Source organism: Salmo salar, chromosome 12 (genome assembly GCF_965601325.2).
Source record: "Salmo salar chromosome 12, fSalSal1, whole genome shotgun sequence".
Classification (NCBI taxonomy): Eukaryota; Metazoa; Chordata; class Actinopteri; order Salmoniformes; family Salmonidae; genus Salmo; species Salmo salar.
The window spans coordinates 13,026,937-13,045,858 of NC_138302.1; the positions used below are offsets into that span (position 1 = coordinate 13,026,937).

At 42.9% G+C, this 18,922-nt stretch overlaps 1 protein-coding gene across 1 annotated transcript; it reads left to right on the plus strand.

Moving 5' to 3' along the window:
• The first annotated feature begins 511 nt into the window (after positions 1-511).
• Positions 512-16,284, plus strand: LOC106596218 (uncharacterized). The gene is made up of 5 exons (XM_045690706.2): positions 512-1,177; positions 6,932-7,051; positions 10,688-10,810; positions 11,577-11,898; positions 11,991-16,284. The coding sequence occupies exons 2-5, from the start codon at positions 6,946-6,948 to the stop codon at positions 12,706-12,708; spliced, it is 1,269 nt and encodes a 422-aa protein (XP_045546662.2). The 5' UTR covers positions 512-1,177; positions 6,932-6,945; the 3' UTR covers positions 12,709-16,284.
• Positions 16,285-18,922: the final 2,638 nt, after the last annotated feature.

Below are 18,922 nucleotides of genomic sequence, written 5' to 3' on the forward strand. Positions count from 1 at the left end.
CCATGAATGGCAACAACACCGGGACACAGTGGCCTTCTCTCCTGCTTGACAAACACTACTGTCCGGCAATGGCGTGGGAAGTAGCTACCTAGTTTCAGGGTCATAGTCTGCACATGCATACAACTCGTGAAGCAGAGGGGTTGGATTAAATGCATTAGACACATTTCAGTTGTACAACTGACTAGGTATCCCCCTTTCCCTTTCCCTTACACCCATCATCAGTACAACATTTTTTTTTTTATAATTGCACATTTGCAATTGTTTGTATAAAAATAACAGTGACATGCGACTCGGACTCATCCTCTGGCTTCAAAACAGAAGTCTAAACTCTCGCTGTATATTAGGTCAATGTACAGTATTGCGTGGTAAGAAACGGAAGGGGAAAAAAACCGCTCAATCAAAACCGGAGCGCTTTCGACACACCCACTCGCCATATTGAGCGGCAGCTACCCCTTCTCGTATGTCGACCTTTTTTTTTGGAAGCATTGGTGCTTTCAGGACAACTGGGGGGGAAACGAGGTTAAATAATGACGTTAGTGAACTTCAGGTCGGAGCTCTAGAAAGATGCCCTAGTGTCCGACTTGGAATTCCGAATTGGATGACTGTTCAAAACGATTTTCCAAATCGGAGCGAATGTATTTTGACATTATAACGGTTATAACAAGATACTGGTGCAGCTCGCTAAAGTTAACTAGTTACAAAAAAAGCTACCTTTGGCTAGCAGCTAGCTAACTGCAGTAGGCCTAATGTTTACTGTGCGCCATGCAAGCTTTAGTCGCACATTATTCATCAACTCCTGAACTCACATTTAACGTTGAAAAGTCCTTGCTATTAATCGTTTGGGGGAGAAAAGGTTGAGCTCCAGTAGGACTGTAAACTTTCGTTCCGTACTAAAACCGGAAGTGACGTAATATTTGTGCTGCCATCAGGTAGGTGGCTAGCAACTCCGCATTTTCCAAGTTATAATAAATATATTTATATATGAGACGTGACTTGATACGTTGCTGATTTAAGGATTACTGCCACTACTAGAATGCGAGAATTTAAATAGCTAGAACTCTATGAAAAGGACAGTCACAGAGAGCGCAAGCTAACAGCAGTAATAGCATCGTTAGCATAGGTGGGTGGCTGTTTTGTTTGCTGCAGTGCTGTTAACGTCAGAAGCTGGCCTTTATTGGTGAGTGCTGAAATAGTGGCAACATGTTCACAGAAATAAACCGTGATATTTCCACCGTTGTCATCATGTCATTGCTAATTGTAGCCCTCTGTCTTGTATGTCTGTAAACATCAGATCTGTAATAACGTTAAACATTATGCCTCTGCCTACCAGCTATATTCTGTGAGTAACTGTTATCTCCTTTCTGTCACTAGTTATGTTTCCATGAACTTGTCCAGTGATTTGTCGACATTTTACAAAGTTCGCATAGAAAATAGATGCGACAGTTGCCTGGAAACCCGACATTGAATTCCCTAGAATTCTACGTCCATCCGAAATGAGCGTTTGAATCAGGAAAGTTTACTCTCACGAATGTTGAATACAATTATACACTGCTCAAAAAAATAAAGGGAACACTTAAACAACACAATGTAACTCCAAGTCAATCCAGGGGCGAAAATCTGATATCAACTTTGGAGGGGACAATTACATGAAATTTTCTCAAGAGCAATTCCTGACGGGGACACCAAAAGTAGTGCTGTAACACATAGCCTACATTGTAATATGGTAAATGTATATTGAGGAACCAAAGAAATAAGGTGTTTGCTGTACTCCTAACTACCGGTACCCAAAACTACACAACTAATCACAACACCATTGCCTTTAACAAATCTTAGTTAAGTCACCAGTTTAAGTTGAGAGTGGGGGTATCCATGGCATTTTCCAATTATGTTCCTATTTTACATGTCCAAAAAATTGAGAACCTTTCATAATGTTGCCAAACAAAGACTCAACAAACTTACCTGAGACTCCTTGTCTCTGCCAGTCTGTCCCTGCATATCTGTCCCCAACTCTGCTGTCTGTGTGCCATCTGTTGCCTGCTCTGCCTAATGACATCATTGTGAAACATTTCCATTAGAATTTCATTTCTTTATTATGAACATTTTATCAACTAGTCTTTGAGATATTAGGCTACTAGGGTTCTTACTATGCGTTTTGGTGTACTGAAATACTCTGATGTCCGTTTATTTTTCTGCCATTTTTCTACCTGGCTGGCTGGCTACACAGTGTGTAGGTTATTTACAGTAAGAGATGGGCTTCTATCATCTTATCTTTTATCATTCTATTTGGGCTTCGATCTAAAAGGTAGCTAGCAAATGTGAAACGGATTAAAATGACAAGAGTTGACAGCTGTATGAGTTCACCATTTACACAACATATGCTGCAACCTTTTGTAATTTTAATAGTTTGTTTCATATTGGCTGGCTTCCAACAATAGCTGAATTTGCAAAGCTAGCGAGCACCAATTCCGTTTCAGTGGTGTTTGCTATAATCTTTGCTACCCGGGTTAAATAAAGGTGAAATAAAATAAATAAATAAAAGTTCCCTTGCGACAATTTAGCTTTTGTAACGAGACCATTAAATATATTTAAGACAATGGTAGAAGAGAGTGTAGTTCTGTTCAGTTTGGACATCAGTTTATCGCTAACCTTATCACAGGAACTTTGAAGCACTAATTTACATCATCTGCATGCTGATCTTGGAATAAATTGACGATAGCAAAGATTCCATCTTTGACGAGGCCACATAAATGGAATAGGTACTTGCTAGCTTAATAGTTAATATTTGCGCGCTAGCTCTGCATATTCAGCTAGTGTGTGTGCGCGATTGACTGGATTAACCTCACGTCAGTTACGTTCATTGAGTGCCTTTCAGACAGTAGATACGACCCCTCTGTTACCTTGCCAACTAAGGAACTGGCAGTGGATCAAACCATTGAGGCAAAGGGTGGGGGGGGGTCGCAATCTTTTGAAACTTAAACGCGCTATTAAGTGTCTATAATCAGCACAATTGCTTTCATTGCGTATTATTAATATTATTTAAATTACATAGTTATGTTTCAGTGATATATTGGGGGGGACAAATCATATTTTCCCCAGGATGGGGGGGTCGTGTCCCCCCCGGGATTTCCGCCCCTGAGTCAATCACACTTCTGTGAAATCAAACTGTCCACTTAGGAAGCAACACTGATTGACAATACATTTCACATGCTGTTGTGCAAATGGAATAGACAACTGGTTGAAATTATAGGCAATTAGCAAGACACCCCCAATAAAGGACTGGTTCTGCAGGTGGGGACCACAGACCACTTCTCAGTTCCTATGCTTCCTGGCTGATGTTTTGGTCACTTTTGAATGCTGGCGGTGCTTTCACTCTAGTGGTAGCATGAGACGGAGTCTACAACCCACACAAGTGGCTCAGGTAGTGCAGCTCATCCAGGATGGCACATCAATGTGAGCTGTGGCAAGAAGGTTTGCTGTGTCTGTCAGCGTAGTGTCCAGAGCATGGAGGCGCTACCAGGAGACAGGCCAGTACATCAGGAGACGTGGAGGAGGCCGTAGGAGGGAAACAACCCAGCAGCAGGACCGCTACCTCCGCCTTTGTGCAAGGAAGAGCAGTAGAAGCACTGCCAGAGCCCTGCAAAATGACCTCCAGCAGGCCACAAATGTGCATGTGTCTGCTCAAACGGTCAGAAACAGACTCCATGAGGGCCCGACGTCCACAGGTGGGGGTTGTGCTTACAGCCCAACACCGTGCAGGACGTTTGGCATTTGCCAGAGAACACCAAGATTGGCAAATTCGCCACTGGCGCCCTGTGCTCTTCACAGATGAAAGCAGGTTCACACTGAGCACATGTGACAGAGTCTGGAGACTCCGTGGAGAACGTTCTGCTGCCTGCAACATCCTCCAGCATGACCGGTTCGGCGGTGGGTCAGTCATGGTGTTGGGTGGCATTTCTTTGGGGGGCCGCACAGCCCTCCGTGTGCTCGCCAGAGGTAGCCTGACTGCCATTAGGTACCGAGATGAGATCCTCAGACCCCTTGTGAGACCATATGCTGGTGCGGTTGGCCCTGGGTTCTTCCTAATGCAAGACAATGCTAGACCTCATGTGGCTGGAGTGTGTCAGCAGTTCCTGCAAGAGGAAGGCATTGATGCTATGGACTGGCCCGCCCGTTCCCCAGACCTGAATCCAATTCCGCACATCTGGGACATCATGTCTCGCTCCATCCACCAACGCCACGTTGCACCACAGACTGTCCAGGAGTTGGCGGATGCGTTAGTCCAGGTCTGGGAGGAAATCCCTCAGGAGACCATCCGCCACCTCATCAGGAGCATGCCCAGGTGTTGTAGGGAGGTCATACAGGCACGTGGAGGCCACACACACTACTGAGCCTCATTTTGACTTGTTTTAAGGACATTACATCAAAGTTGGATCAGCCTGTAGTGTGGTTTTCCACTTTAATTTTGAGTGTGACTCCAAATCCAGACCTCCATGTGTTGATAAATTGGATTTCCATAGATTATTTTTGTGTGATTTTGTTGTCAGCACATTCAACTATGTAAAGAAAAAAGTATTTAAGATGTAGGATGTGTTGTTTAAGTGTTCCCTTTATTTTTTTGAGCAGTATATTTTAAGGTAGGTCTACCGGTTGTCCGTGCAGTTGGTCCTATTGGCGGTAGGAATGTGAGACATATCGATAGGAAAGTATAATTACATAAAATATAATTGTATTCAACATTCTGGTCTATAGCGGGGCGGCAGGTAGCATAGCGTTTGACTAGTAACCGGAAGGTTGCAAGATCGAATCCCCGAGCTGACAAAGTAAAAATCTGTCGTTCTGCTCCTGAACAAGGCAGTTAATCCATTGTTCCTAGGCCGTCATTGAAAATAATAATTGGTTTTTAACTGACTTCCCTAGTAAAATAAAATGGAGGTCGTGAGAGGAAACGTTCCTGATTCAAAGGCTAATTTCTTGCTGACATAGAATTCTAACTAATTCAATGTTGGGTTTCCAGGCAAATGCGACAATTGCCTGTTATGGTGCGTTTCCATTCAACTATCTTGTCGAGAAAAACAGCTGGACATAATGACTAAACACTTTTTAACACTTTAGCTAAAACCTACAGTGTCGAATAAAAATGAAGTGGTTTAAGTGTTTCCATTTAAGCAAGTTGCGCATTAATAAGTTGTCGACAGCCCGTATACCCACCTATATGTTTCATGTCTCAGGTAGCCCGTGAAAGCCTGCATGGATAGAATGCAAGAATTGACTAATATTTGCCATATTCTAATAATTAATGTGCCAACATATCGCTATGGTCCATGCAGCTCTCTCTAACTCTAGGTAGCATTCTGCCTTCTCCCTACATGTTCCAGTGATTAGCTTCTCTAACAACTGGTTCGTGTGAACTACAGTCTCGACACTGTTTTAACGTTTAGAAACAACAACCACTGCTACTCTGTCATCTATGCATTGTCACTTTAGTAACTCTACATGTACTTACTACCTCAAATAACCACGCCCCTGCACATTGACTCTGTATCGGTACCGCCCTGTTTAGTCTTCCTGTTATTTCATGCTGCTCTTTAATTGTTACTTTTCTCTTATTCTTATCAGTATTTTTTTAAACTGCATTGTTGGTTACGGGCTTGTAAGTAAGCATTTCACCTGTTGTATTCGGTGCATGTGATTAATACGATTCGATAATCATCGCTCTCGAAACATATGGCCCTTTCATTAGCGAGAAAAACATACTTTAAATAAAAAGAATTTGCACAGATTCATACATATGGGTGCCTCCATCTGACGAAACTACACTTTCGCTACACTTCCCGAGTTACGCTTACAAGTGTTTGAAGTACGCTAGATACGCTTCGAACACACCGACCGTGTCATTGCGCAAAATAGCATGCAGCATCATCTGGATATGTATGCAACCAAAGTTCAACATTCACCTTCTGCTACCATTTCTGTCAAGCCGTCTACACTTAGTTTGACGCATACGTTCAACGTATGCACCACACCGAACGCACTGCAACTGCCTCCGCAACACGATGCTGCAAGGCAAACGCAACGTTTCATTGTGTCGGTGTGTTCGAAGCATAGCAATGTAGCACATGTGGTCACCTCTGTTTTCTGTAAACAAACGCTGTAACATGGATATAATATGGCCATGTGGGACCACTAACCCTATGAATTTTTTTTTTAAATAAGTTATTTATGTTTCCAAAATGGTACCTTAAGCTAGGCTCTTAACAAAACTCCCTCGGTCAGAAGATACTATCATAAATAGGAGCAAAAGCAGTTGGCGTCTATGAATGGGGTAAGTGCAATGATGTGTATGTAAACTCTGGATTGCTGATGCTATGTATGGGCCTCTATTGTCATCTAGTGTGTGTGTAAAAATATATACTGCAGATCATTGGGTAACTTGCTCTCCTGTAGATCCTAAATAATTGGATGGCGAAACTTGCCAGCCAACCAGAAAAGCAAGGCAAAGTAATTCAGGCATTCTTGAACTGTTAGGAAAATCAGTCCTAAAAATAAATGTAATTTTTAGTTGAAAAAATGGTTTTTGCAGGCAGTAGGGATTTACAATTAAATGTGGAGTTTTATATATAGTTACGTGATGACATCACGTGCCCCGCATACCTTCAACATTATCCTGCTGTAATTTCGTAGGAAAAAAAAACACTTTCCTTCATCATGTCTCGTAGTAAAGAAAGTTTGTCAAAAGACAAATCTACCCATGTCAAACAGATATAAATGTTGTTGATGTTTAGAAAAGTTCTCCTAGATCTGCCGTTTCCATTACACGTCGCAATGGTATTTTTTGCGACATTGCTGGGTCAATGGAAACCTGCCAACTTTCGCCAAAACTAAACATTTCACTTCATTTTGTGTGTGTGTGTACGTGCCATCCCACCTACAGATAAAGCACCATATATGGATCCTCACATCAGTGTTAAAGACGAACCCACTAGTGATGATGATGTTACACACAGCTGGTGCAACCCTGTCCAGCCCTCACAAATGGACTACAGTCATGAAGGTAAACTAGGATATATAACATTTTTCCTACTTTAAAAGTGTTTAAGAAGTGGGGCAGTGCTACTCCTCTCATATGTTCTGTTTCCATTGGGTAGGAGAGAGTAGAGAGGAAAGAGTTCTGAAATAGAAGTGGACCGCAGCCGTACACATGCTACTGGAGTACACGGTAGTGGGACGTTACTGCCTGAAAACATGCCAACATGTCAGATCTCACAACGGCTGGATGGGTGTTTAACATACCAGATAACCACATCATGTGATATAGCAATTTGATGCCAGACTGAGCAGTCGATGATGTGGCACGAAACCATTGGTTGTCGCAACGCCTGCGCAGCTAGTCGGGCCGGAACACCACCGACGGTATATTTGTTCTGGAGCCAGCGACTTAGACCGCTAGACCACCCTAGACTACATGTCTCATTTCCATGTAGAAGGACCCATGAGCACCAACATGTAAAGGTCATAGGAGAATGTGAAATCTGGTGTCAAATGAAAGCTGAGTATATTTTAGAGAAATGAAGGCATATACAGTTGAACTCAGAAGTTTACATACACTTAGGTTGGAGTCATTAAAACTCATTTTTCAACCATTCCACAAATTTCTTGTTAACAAACTGTAGTTTTTGCAAGTTGGTTAGGACATCTACTTTGTGCTTGACACAAGTAATTTTTCCAACAATCGTTTACAGACAGATTCTTTTACTTATAATTCAGTGGGTCAGAAGTTTACATACAAAGTTGACTGTGCCTTTTAACAGCTTGGAAAATTCCAGAAAATGATGTCATAGATTTAGAAACTTCTGATAGGCTAATTTACATAATTTGAGTCAATTGGAGGTGTACCTGTGGATGTATTTCAAGGCCTACCTTCAAACTCAATGCCTCTTTGCTTGACATCATGGGGAAATCAAAAGAAATCATCCAAGACCTAAGTTTACAAAATTGTAGACCTCCACAAGTCTGGTCATCCTTGGGAGCAATTTCCAAATGCCTGAAGATACCATGTTCATCTGTACAAACAATAGTACGCAAGTATAAACACCATGGGACCATGCAGCCATCATACCGCTCAGGAAGGAGAAGCGTTTGGTCTCCTAGAGATGAATACTTTGGTGCGAAAAGTGCAAATCAATCCCAGAACAACAGCAAAGGACCTTGTGAAGATGTTGGAGGAAACAGGTACAGAGGTATCTATATCCACAGTGAAACGAGTCCTATATCGACATAACCTGAAAGGCCACTCAGCAAGGAAGAAGCCACTGCTCCAAAACCACCATAAAAAAGCCCAACTACGGGTTACAACTGCACATGGGGACAAAGATCGTACAGGGGTGGCAGCATCATATTGTGGGGGTGCTTTGCTGCAGGAGGGTCTGGTGCACTTCACAAAATAGATGGCATCATGAGGGAGGAAAATTATGTGGATATATTGAAGCAACATCTCAAGACATCAGTCAGGAAGTTAAAGCTTGGTCACAAATGGGTCTTCCAAATGGACAATGACCCCAATCATACTTCCAACGTTGTGGAAAAATGGCTTAAGGACAACAAAGTCAAGGTATTGGAGTGGCCAACACAAAGTCCTGACCTCAATCCTATAGAAAATTTGTGGGCAGAACTGAAAAAGCGTGTGCAAGCAAGGAGGTCTACAAACCTGACTCCGTTACACCAGCTCTGTCAGGAGGAATGGGCCAAAATTCACCCAACTTATTGTGGGAAGCTTGTTGAAGGCTACCTGAAAGTTTGACCCAAGTTAAACAATTTAAAGGCAATGCTACCAAATACTTATTGAGTGTATGTAAACTTCTGACCCACTGGGAATGTGATGAAAGAAATAAAAGCTGAAATAAATCATTCTCTCTACTATAATTTTGACATTTCACATTCTTAAAATAAAATGTGATCCTAACTGACCTAAGACAGGGAATTCTTACTAGGATTAAATGTCAGGAATTGTGAAAAACTGAGTTTTAAATGTATTTAGCTAAGGTGTATGTAAACTTCCGACTTCAACTGTATACTTTCCCCAACCATTTTATATCCTTAATATTAGGAATAAGCAAAGTTTTGATTTCTGCTCAAACCACAGATGGAGAACTCTAGATGTATATCACCCGTTTTAGCATGGACGTTGCCATTGAGGGCTTCCACCATTTTTTTAAATAGTCAACTGGGTGGGGATTCCTGTGGGTTGGGAGAGAGATGAAGGATGCACCTTTGCATGGGCAATCTCCCTTTTGTGACGTAGTCAATTTTTCTTCTTCACGATTGGCTGATCCCTCCTGATGACCCGGTTGGACATGACTTCAACAGGAGGGATTAGCCAATTAAGTTGGAAGTCCCACCCAGTTGACTATATTCAAATGGTGGAAGCCCTCAATGGTGCTGCCCATGCTAATAAAGCCTTTTGGCCACTAGAGGCCTCTATGATTGCGAGCTTTCAGCCAATGCACAGAGCATTGTCTTCTTCAAATTGGGTTGCCTATAGTTAGTAAATGGGTTTAAGCTCTATCGCCGCCATCTAGTGGCTACAGTAAATAAATGACAAGACTGCAGCGCTGCAGGTGGCGGGAAATCACCAATATAGCTTTACACTTTTTTTTTCTTTTTTTTATATACATCTCCCATTTGGTATGTCTCTTGTGATGCGGTTCACAGCAGCACTGACGAATGTGTTGACATGACAACTGTGTCAGAGGTTGGAACGACCCCCCCCCCCTCCCCTCCCCCCCTTTGTTCCATGCTGGCTGAATACCTAGTTAGCATCGAGCTGACAGATGAAAGGGGAAACGTATAAGTATCTTTGCCATAGATGAACAGGGTGACACCCTACAGTCACATTTTGGCACCAGTAGAGTAGCTATCTAGCTCACAGGAGGTTGGTGGTACCTTAATTAGGGAGAACGGGCTCGTGGTAATGACTGGAGCGGAATCAGTGGAATGGTATCAAATCTCCAGGTGTTTGATGCCATTCCATTTGCTCTGTTCCTGCCATTATTATGAGCCCTTCTCCCCTCAGCAGCCTCCTGTGATCTAGCTACATAAACCACGCCCCTCTGAAAACATGCCTTCTCCGATGTTGGTTACAAGGCGGTACTTATTTAAATTGGGTAAGAGAATATCATGTTACCATTGGTGTATTAAAATGAGAGTTATGGTGATGGCCCCTTAATAATGAATCCAAGTGGGGAAGGGGAACAGTAACTTTATGATCAAACTTTATCTTGGTTACATAAAAAAAACGGAGTGAGATTTTACCGAAGTTCTGTTACCCAACTTTGGATCTGAACAGTTCTTCTAGTAAATGTGTTTTATAGTAAAATGTTCAGTGTTAATTGTTAAAATAGAGTGGTATGGTTTGTTAAACTTTGAAATCAATGGTGTTTGTTAGACTCAGATTTTTCACTTAAATGTATGCCTATGTCATTCCATTACCATGGAAATACCCTATTATAACAAACCTAGCTAGTGTTGACAATAAGGCTGGTTAGGCACAATTCCCATAACTCCAAAAATTCCCAGAAATCTTAGTTGGAGGATTCACAGATTTCCTGCTTCTCACCTGATTCTGAGATTCTTCCAACTGGGATTTTGTTAAGGGGATTTAGAAATGAACCTAATTCTATTCCATCCCCAGGTGCTGTTGATAAGTCTGAGTTGGAACCAGAGGACCTTCCAGGGCTCAGTGAAGCAAGAAAACCAACATTCAATGTGATTGTCAAAGAGGAGGAGGAGGAGGATGAGGACATGGTTGACCGAGGTTGGGTTTGGGGAGAACATTAGCAGTTTCATAGTAATGTCGGTAGCATTGTGTTAAAGGCCCAGTTGCGGTCAAAATTCAGTTTCTTTGTTTTGTGTCATAGTTATACAACAGCTGATGAAACTAACACTGTAAAAGTGTAAAAAATATATATATGATCAGTGTTATTTCTTGATAGTTGCTGGTTGAAAATGCCATCGACACCAGGGGTGGGCAATTCCAGTCCTCAATGGCCTGATTGGTGTCACAGGACTGGAGTTGTCCACCCCTGATATACACCTAATCAGCAGGTTTTGTATGGGTGGAGTTAATAGACCAATAAGAGTCCCAAACCTCTCTGCCAATAACAGATCGTTTTCAGGTGACATTTCCCTCCCATTCGACACCTCCAATTAGGACCCTCACTCGGACCACTCCCAGACAGAACTAGCAAAATTCTTGCATTACATTTTTTTTAATGCTAAAAAGCTATTTTTTCTTTTTGACAACTTTAATGGGAAACTATTACAGTAAGGTACTTAATTGTTACCTGGAAATAATTTGATATTCAGTCAAAAATGTCTGCATTGGGCCTTTTAATAGTATATGTCACTTACATTGTGTAATATGCCCGACATTGAGTGACCGCCCTCCCGTCCAATGACTACCTGTGTCTTGTCTCACACTCACACTTTTTGTTTACTCTAAACTGAATAATTCTAGCCTGGTTAATCCAGACACTAACCAATGTTTTAACCAGGCTAAATCTATTCCTTTGTCTGTCTAGGTTCAGACTCCGACTACACACCTAGTCCCACTGTGGTAGTGAAGGTGGGAGAACCCAAACCACCAACGAAGAATAAGACCACAGGAAAGAAACTTCACCAGTGCCCCGACTGTGGTAAAACCTTTGAGAGGCTGTCGCGTCTGAAGAGGCACGAGCCATCACACTTGAGGAAGAGCAAGCACCCGTGCCCTGACTGCAACCAGTCTTTTGGCAACCTCTCAGTCCTGAAGAAACACAGTGCAACACACAAGAGCACCGAGAAGCTGACTCACCAGTGTCAACAATGTGGCAAGACGTTTGAGAAGCTATCGCGCCTCAGAAGGTAAGCCAGAACACCAAAGACCCATTTCTGTTCTGTAAAAAGTTCATGGACAATTAACTGTGTAGACAATAACAATCGTGTTCTAATCTAAGGCACCAGCCCGTACACCAGAGGAGAAAGAGGATGGACCACCCGTGTCCTAAATGTGGCAAGACCTTCAAGAAGTTATCCGGCCTGGTTCGGCACGAGCGAGGACACACCGGAGAGAAACCGTTCCCTTGCTCCCAGTGCGGGAAGAGCTTTGCCGACGACCGTCACCGGAAAGTGCACGAGCAGGCTCACCAAGGGAAGATGGAGAGACCCCACCGCTGCGCTGACTGCGGGATCTGCTTCCCCAAACCATCCGAGCTTCGACGGCACCAACGCGCGCATACGGGAGAGAAACCGCACCGCTGCCCTGACTGTGGGAAGGCCTATTCCCGGTCAGAGACTCTGAAGAGGCACCTTCTCATCCACACTGGGGAGAGACCTCACCTCTGCACCGATTGTGGGAAAAGCTTCATCGACTTGCAGCAGTTGAAATCCCACCAGCGGATTCACACGGGAGAGAAACCATTCCACTGTCCCGTGTGTGGGAAGGGTTTCTCACAGAGGGGTAACATGAGGGCACACCATCGGACTCACACAGGGGAGAAACTTCACCACTGTGCCGACTGCGGGGCCAGTCTCTCCACATCTTCTAGTTTAAAAGAGCATCAGCTCATTCACACAGGAGAGAGGCCCTTCCAGTGTCTGGTCTGTGGCAAACGCTTTCTGCACATCTGGAGACTCAGAAAACACCAGAAGACACACACACACACACCGGACTAACAGACACCGGACTAATACATGCCGGACACGCTGGACGTCTCTGTATGCTTTGAAAGAGCAGCAACTGTAGTGTTCTACTACTGCTACTAATACTAGAATTCTGTGTTCAATTCCTGGGACCACCCATACGTGAATGTGTGCATGCATGACTGACTAAGTTGCTTTGGATAAAAGCATCTGCTAAATGGCTATTATTATTAATCTCAGCAACCTAGAACCAACAAAAATAATTTAATTCACTTTAATAGCTTGTAGTAGGGATCTGCTTTTGAGTATTCTAATTACATATGTGTACAGAGGGGGTATACTACAAAGCAGGATCAATTAGTTATCCAGCTAACTTTGATAAGCAACCAGAAATATCTATTGATTTTCTGACTAATTAATAAATTCAAAATTAGATATGCGTTTTTGGTTGACTCGGTTAAACAATTTGTATTTTTATTTCACCTTTATTTAACCAGGTAGGCTAGTTGAGAACAAGTTCTCATTTACAACTGCGACCTGGCCAAGATAAAGCAAAGCAGTTCGACACATACAACAACACAGAGTTACACATGGAATAAACAAGCATACAGTCAATAACACAATTAAAAAAATAATCTATATACAGTGTGTGCAAATGTCATGAGGAGGTAAGGGAATAAATAGGCCATAGTAATTACAATTTGGCAAATTAACTCTGGAGTGATAGATGAGCAGCTGGTGATGTGCAAGTAAAAATACTGGTGTGCAAAAGAGCAGAAAAGTAAATAAAAACAATATGGGGATGAGGTAGGTAGATTGGGTGGGCTATTTACAGATGGACTATGTACAGCTGTAGCGATCGGTTAGCTGCTCAGATAGCTGATGTTTAAAGTTAGTGGAGGAAATAAGTCTCCAGCTTCAGCGATTTTTGGAATTTGTTCCAGTCATTGGCAGCAGAGAACTGGAAGGAAAGGCGGCCAAAGGAGGTGTTGGCTTTGGGGATGACCAGTGAGATATACCTGCTGGAACGTGTGCTACGGGTGGGTGTTGTTATCGTGACCAGTGAGCTGAGGTAAGGCGGAGCTTTACCAAGCATAGACTTATAGATGACCTGGAGCCAGTGGGTCTGGCGACGAATATGTAGCCAGTGCCAGCCGATTAGAGCATACAGGTCGCAGTAGTGGGTGGTATAAGGGGCTCTGGTGACAAAACTGATGGCACTGTGATAGACTGCATCCAGTTGGCTGAGTAGAGTGTTGCCAATGCCAATTCCAAGCTTATCTTTCTAAATTAAGAAAAGGTCATATCAGAATATTTAGACAAGCTGGCTAGCTAACTCATTGAATCTGCTTTGTAGTAAAACCCCTCTGGTCTACGCCTTGTCCCATTTTAATGAACACTGAACAGTGCTCTTTATACGTATGACATAACAATTGTAATGGTACATTTAATAGTCTTATGTTTTGTATGTGTGTGTACACATTTTACTATACTTGTGAGTACCAGAAGTTCTCATGAATAGTAAACCAACTAAAATTCAGAGAAGTAAGGACTTTTTGGCAGTCTTCACTTGTAAAAAGGTTATTTTAGGCTCAGGGGTTAGTTTACAGTTATTGTTTAGGGGTTAGTTTACAGTTAGGGGTTATTGTTTAGGGGTTATTTTACAGTTAGGGTTAGGGGTTAGTTTACAGTTAGGGGTTATTGTTTAGGGGTTAGTTTACAGTTAGGGTTAGGGGTTATTGTTTAGGGGTTATTGTTTAGGGGTTAGTTTACAGTTAGGGTTAGGGGTTATTGTTTAGGGGTTAGGAAAAATAGGATTTTGAATGGGAATCATTTGTTGGTCCCCAAAAAGTCCTGCAATGAAGCCCATTATATGTAGTCTGGGTACCAGTCTCTTCAGCTAACATGCCACTCCTTGTCATTGCCAAAGAGACTGGCTTTTCAGCCATAGAAATAAGAATGAATAGAAAGGTGTCTCAATTCAAGTCAATGATGGCATAATGGGTGGACTGGCAGCCATTTTGAGTGTATCCATGCCAGGAAGTAAAAGCAGGAAGTGTACCCTTTAATCTGTGCTGTGATTTGAGTGAACTAAACTGACGTAAAAAGAAATGCATTCCATTGCATGAGCCACATCAGTTAGTATCATTTGAATTAACATTTTACATTACCATTGCAACCCAGCATCAGTTGATAGAACATTCCAAAATACCATGAACATTATTGCATTACAATAGAAGGCAGCCATTATTTGCGAGTGTACCCATGAGTTTGCCAGGGTTAGAGCTTCCAAGCCCATTCTATTCATTCTTATTTCTATGCTTTCAGCATTCTCAGTGTTCAATATGCACTGGATTTACGGTGCAGTTGCTCCTTGGTTGTTGGAAATAACATTCATATTTTCCATGACAACATGTGGAGCCTCGAAATTAGAATAGAAAGTAAAAACCACATTTAGCTGTTTGCTAGGCATGTTATTTTTAGGCTTCAAAATCTAAACGGAGGTTTTAAAGATGGACTAGACCATCACTGTTGCCAATCGACCCTATATTATAGGCTACCCTTGCCTTGCCCCAGTCATTCTGTAAGTATACAATGATATACTTTGTATGGTAGGGTATACTTTATTCTGTAGACACTAGGATATACTCTGATAGGTTACATTATGATTACAGTATGCTGGATTCTAGTATATACTCTGATAGTTTATATTATTATTCTACTAGATTCTAGGATATACTCTGATAGGTTACATTATGATTCTAGAATGTATTCTGATAGGTTATGATTCTAGGATATACTCTGATAGGTTACATTATGATTCTAGGATATATTCTGATGGGTAACATGATTCTACTGGATTCTATACTCTGATAGTTTACTGCCTAGAAGGCCAGCACCCCGGAATCGCCTCTTCACTGTTGACGTTGAGACTGGGGTTTTGCGGGTACCAGTTAATGAAGCTGTCAGTTGGGGACTTGTGAGGCGTCTGTTTATCAAACTAGACACTCTAATGTACTTGTCCTCTTGCTCAGTTGTGCACCGGGGTCTCCCACTCCTCTTTCTATTCTGGTTAGAGACAGTTTGCGCTGTTCTGTGAAGGGAGTAGTACACAGCGTTGTACGAGATCTTCAGTTTCTTGGCAATTTCTCGAATGGAATAGCCTTCATTTCTCAGAACAAGAATATACTGATGAGTTTCACAAGAAAGTTTTTTGTTTCTGGCCATTTTGAGCCTGTAATCGAACCCACAAATGCTGATGCTCCAGATACTCAACTAGTCTTAAGAAGGCCGGTTTTATTGCAGCTTTAATCAGAACAACAGTTTTCAGCGGTGCTAACATAATTGCAAATGATCAATTAGCCTTTTTTAATGATCAATTAGCCTTTTTTAATGATCAATTAGCCTTTTTTTTTATTATTATGCTGTTACTTGGTGGGTAAATTATAGGGCCCTTTGTGTTTTGGTTGACCTGTATTTTAACCTTTCATTTTGAGCTTTTTCCAGAAATTTGAATTAGACCATATTGTCTGAGAATGGGTCTGGACCATCTGACATAAAAAGAAAAGGGGACAGTTTGATAAAGCTTTAAATAAAAGTAAAAATCTGGGTCATGTGACATGATTAACTAAAACACAGGTCCCTCTTATGTTTCATATTTCAACAAAGGGAAGTGGGAGAAGTAACAGGATGTCTTTTTTCTCCTTTCTCTCCAAAACTCTTGAACGCGCCGTGCTTGGCCAGCTCTCTTGCTATCTCTCTCAGAATGACCTTCTTGATCCTAATCAGTCAGGTTTCAAGACTGGGCATTCAACTGAGACTGCTCTTCTCTGTGTCACGGAGGCTCTCCGCACTGCTAAAGCTAACTCTCTCTCCTCTGCTCTCATCCTTCTAGACCTATCTGCTGCCTTTGATACCGTGAACCATCAGATCCTCCTCTCCACCCTCTCCGAGCTGGGCATCTCTGGCACCGCGCACGCTTGGATTGCGTCCTACCTGACAGGTCGCTCCTACCAGGTGGCGTGGCGAGAATCTGTCTCCGCACCACGTGCTCTCACCACTGGTGTCCCCCAGGGCTCTGTCCTTGGCCCACTCCTATTCTCGCTATACACCAAGTCACTTGGCTCTGTCATATCCTCACATGGTCTCTCATATCATTGCTATGCAGATGACACACAATTAATCTTCTCCTTTCCCCCTTCTGACAACCAGGTGGCGAATCGCATCTCTGCATGTCTGGCAGACATATCAGTGTGGATGACGGATCACCACCTCAAGCTGAACCTCGGCAAGACGGAGCTGCTCTTCCTCCCGGGGAAGGACTGCCCGTTCCATGATCTCGCCATCACGGTTGACAACTCCCTTGTGTCCTCCTCCCAGAGTGCTAAGAGCCTTGGCGTGACCCTGGACAACACCCTGTCGTTCTCCACCAACATCAAGGCGGTGACCCGATCCTGCAGGTTCATGCTCTACAACATTCGCAGAGTACGACCCTGCCTCACACAGGAAGCGGCGCAGGTCCTAATCCAGGCACTTGTCATCTCCCGTCTGGATTACTGCAACTCGCTGTTGGCTGGGCTCCCTGCCTGTGCCATTAAACCCCTACAACTCATCCAGAACGCCGCAGCCCGTCTGGTGTTCAACCTTCCCAAGTTCTCTCACGCCACCCCGCTCCTCCGCTCTCTCCACTGGCTTCCAGTCGAAGCTCGCATCCGCTACAAGACCATGGTGCTTGCCTACGGAGCTGTTAGGGGAACGGCACCTCCGTACCTTCAGGCTCTGATCAGGCCCTACACCCAAACAAGGGCACTCCGTTCATCCACCTCTGGCCTGCTCGCCTCCCTACCTCTGAGGAAGCACAGTTCCCGCTCAGCCCAGTCAAAACTGTTCGCTGCTCTGGCACCCCAATGGTGGAACAAGCTCCCTCACGACGCCAGGACAGCGGAGTCAATCACCACCTTCCGGAGACACCTGAAACCCCACCTCTTCAAGGAATACCTGGGTTAGGATAAGGTAATCCTTCGGAACCCCCCCTTAAAAGATTTAGATGCACTATTGTAAAGTGGTTGTTCCACTGGATATTATAGGTGAATGCACCAATTTGTAAGTCGCTCTGGATAAGAGCGTCTGCTAAATGGCTAAAATGTAAAATGTAAAAAAAATAATAACATGCATGATGAAATAAATAAGGACGTTATTGTTTATAAGCCTCCATAACATGTCTAGGTTATAATCTTGCTATGAATTCATAACATTGTAATAGCTATAGCTGCTAGCACTTAACTCATCCATAACGTTTTGTTACCGGCTTAGACACCGATATGTAAGCAGTGCCAAATGTGTGTGGGCTGCTTCTGACAGGAAACAGAAGCGAATTCGTATGTGAGTGGAAATTGAGTATAAAAAACAATGTAGTCACTGGTGAGTTTGGATATATGTCTAATGGTATGGTGCTGGATAGATAATGATACATTTTAAAAGTAGTGAATTGCCCCTTTAAAGGACAAGTTAACATTTTCATCACCCAAATATGACCTTTTTATAAATGGCAATGCTCTCGGTATAGTGATGCGGGTCTTTAGGTGTTGTAGGCCTATACATGAAATTGTGTCATTCTTAACTTTATCTACAAGGTTGTACTTGACTTGAGCGATACTTCCCCGTGTATCCCGCTCAGAGTTGCCGTTTCAAAAACGACATATTTGGGTGTTTTTGGAGCATTTGTTCGTGTTTTATCTGTGCCCCCTGCAACTGCAGAATGAGCATGAGGAAGTCTATCACTGATGGGGGTTATGAGAAACGTACAAGTGAAATAAAAAATGTAAAAGTAATCAGTTTACATGTAATTTACATCCAAGTACAGGTTTGGTAAAAAAAAAGTGAACTTGTCCTTTTAACATTTTATTCTATAGCATCATTTTCATGACCTGTGAAATTAATGTAGAACGGTGAAGTGACCACAGCATGTGGTGGTGGTGTAGGGGAACAGAACAGTGTAGTGAACAAAGCATGTGGTGGTGGTGTAGGGGAACAGAACAGTGTAGTGAACAAAGCATGTGGTGGTGGTGTAGGGGAACAGAACAGTGTAGTGACCACAGCATGTGGTGGTGGTGTAGGGGAACAGAACAGTGTAGTGAACAAAGCATGTGGTGGTGGTGTAGGGGAACAGAACAGTGTAGTGACCACAGCATGTGGTGGTGTAGGGGAACAGAGCAGTGTAGTGACCACAGCATGTGGTGGTGGTGGT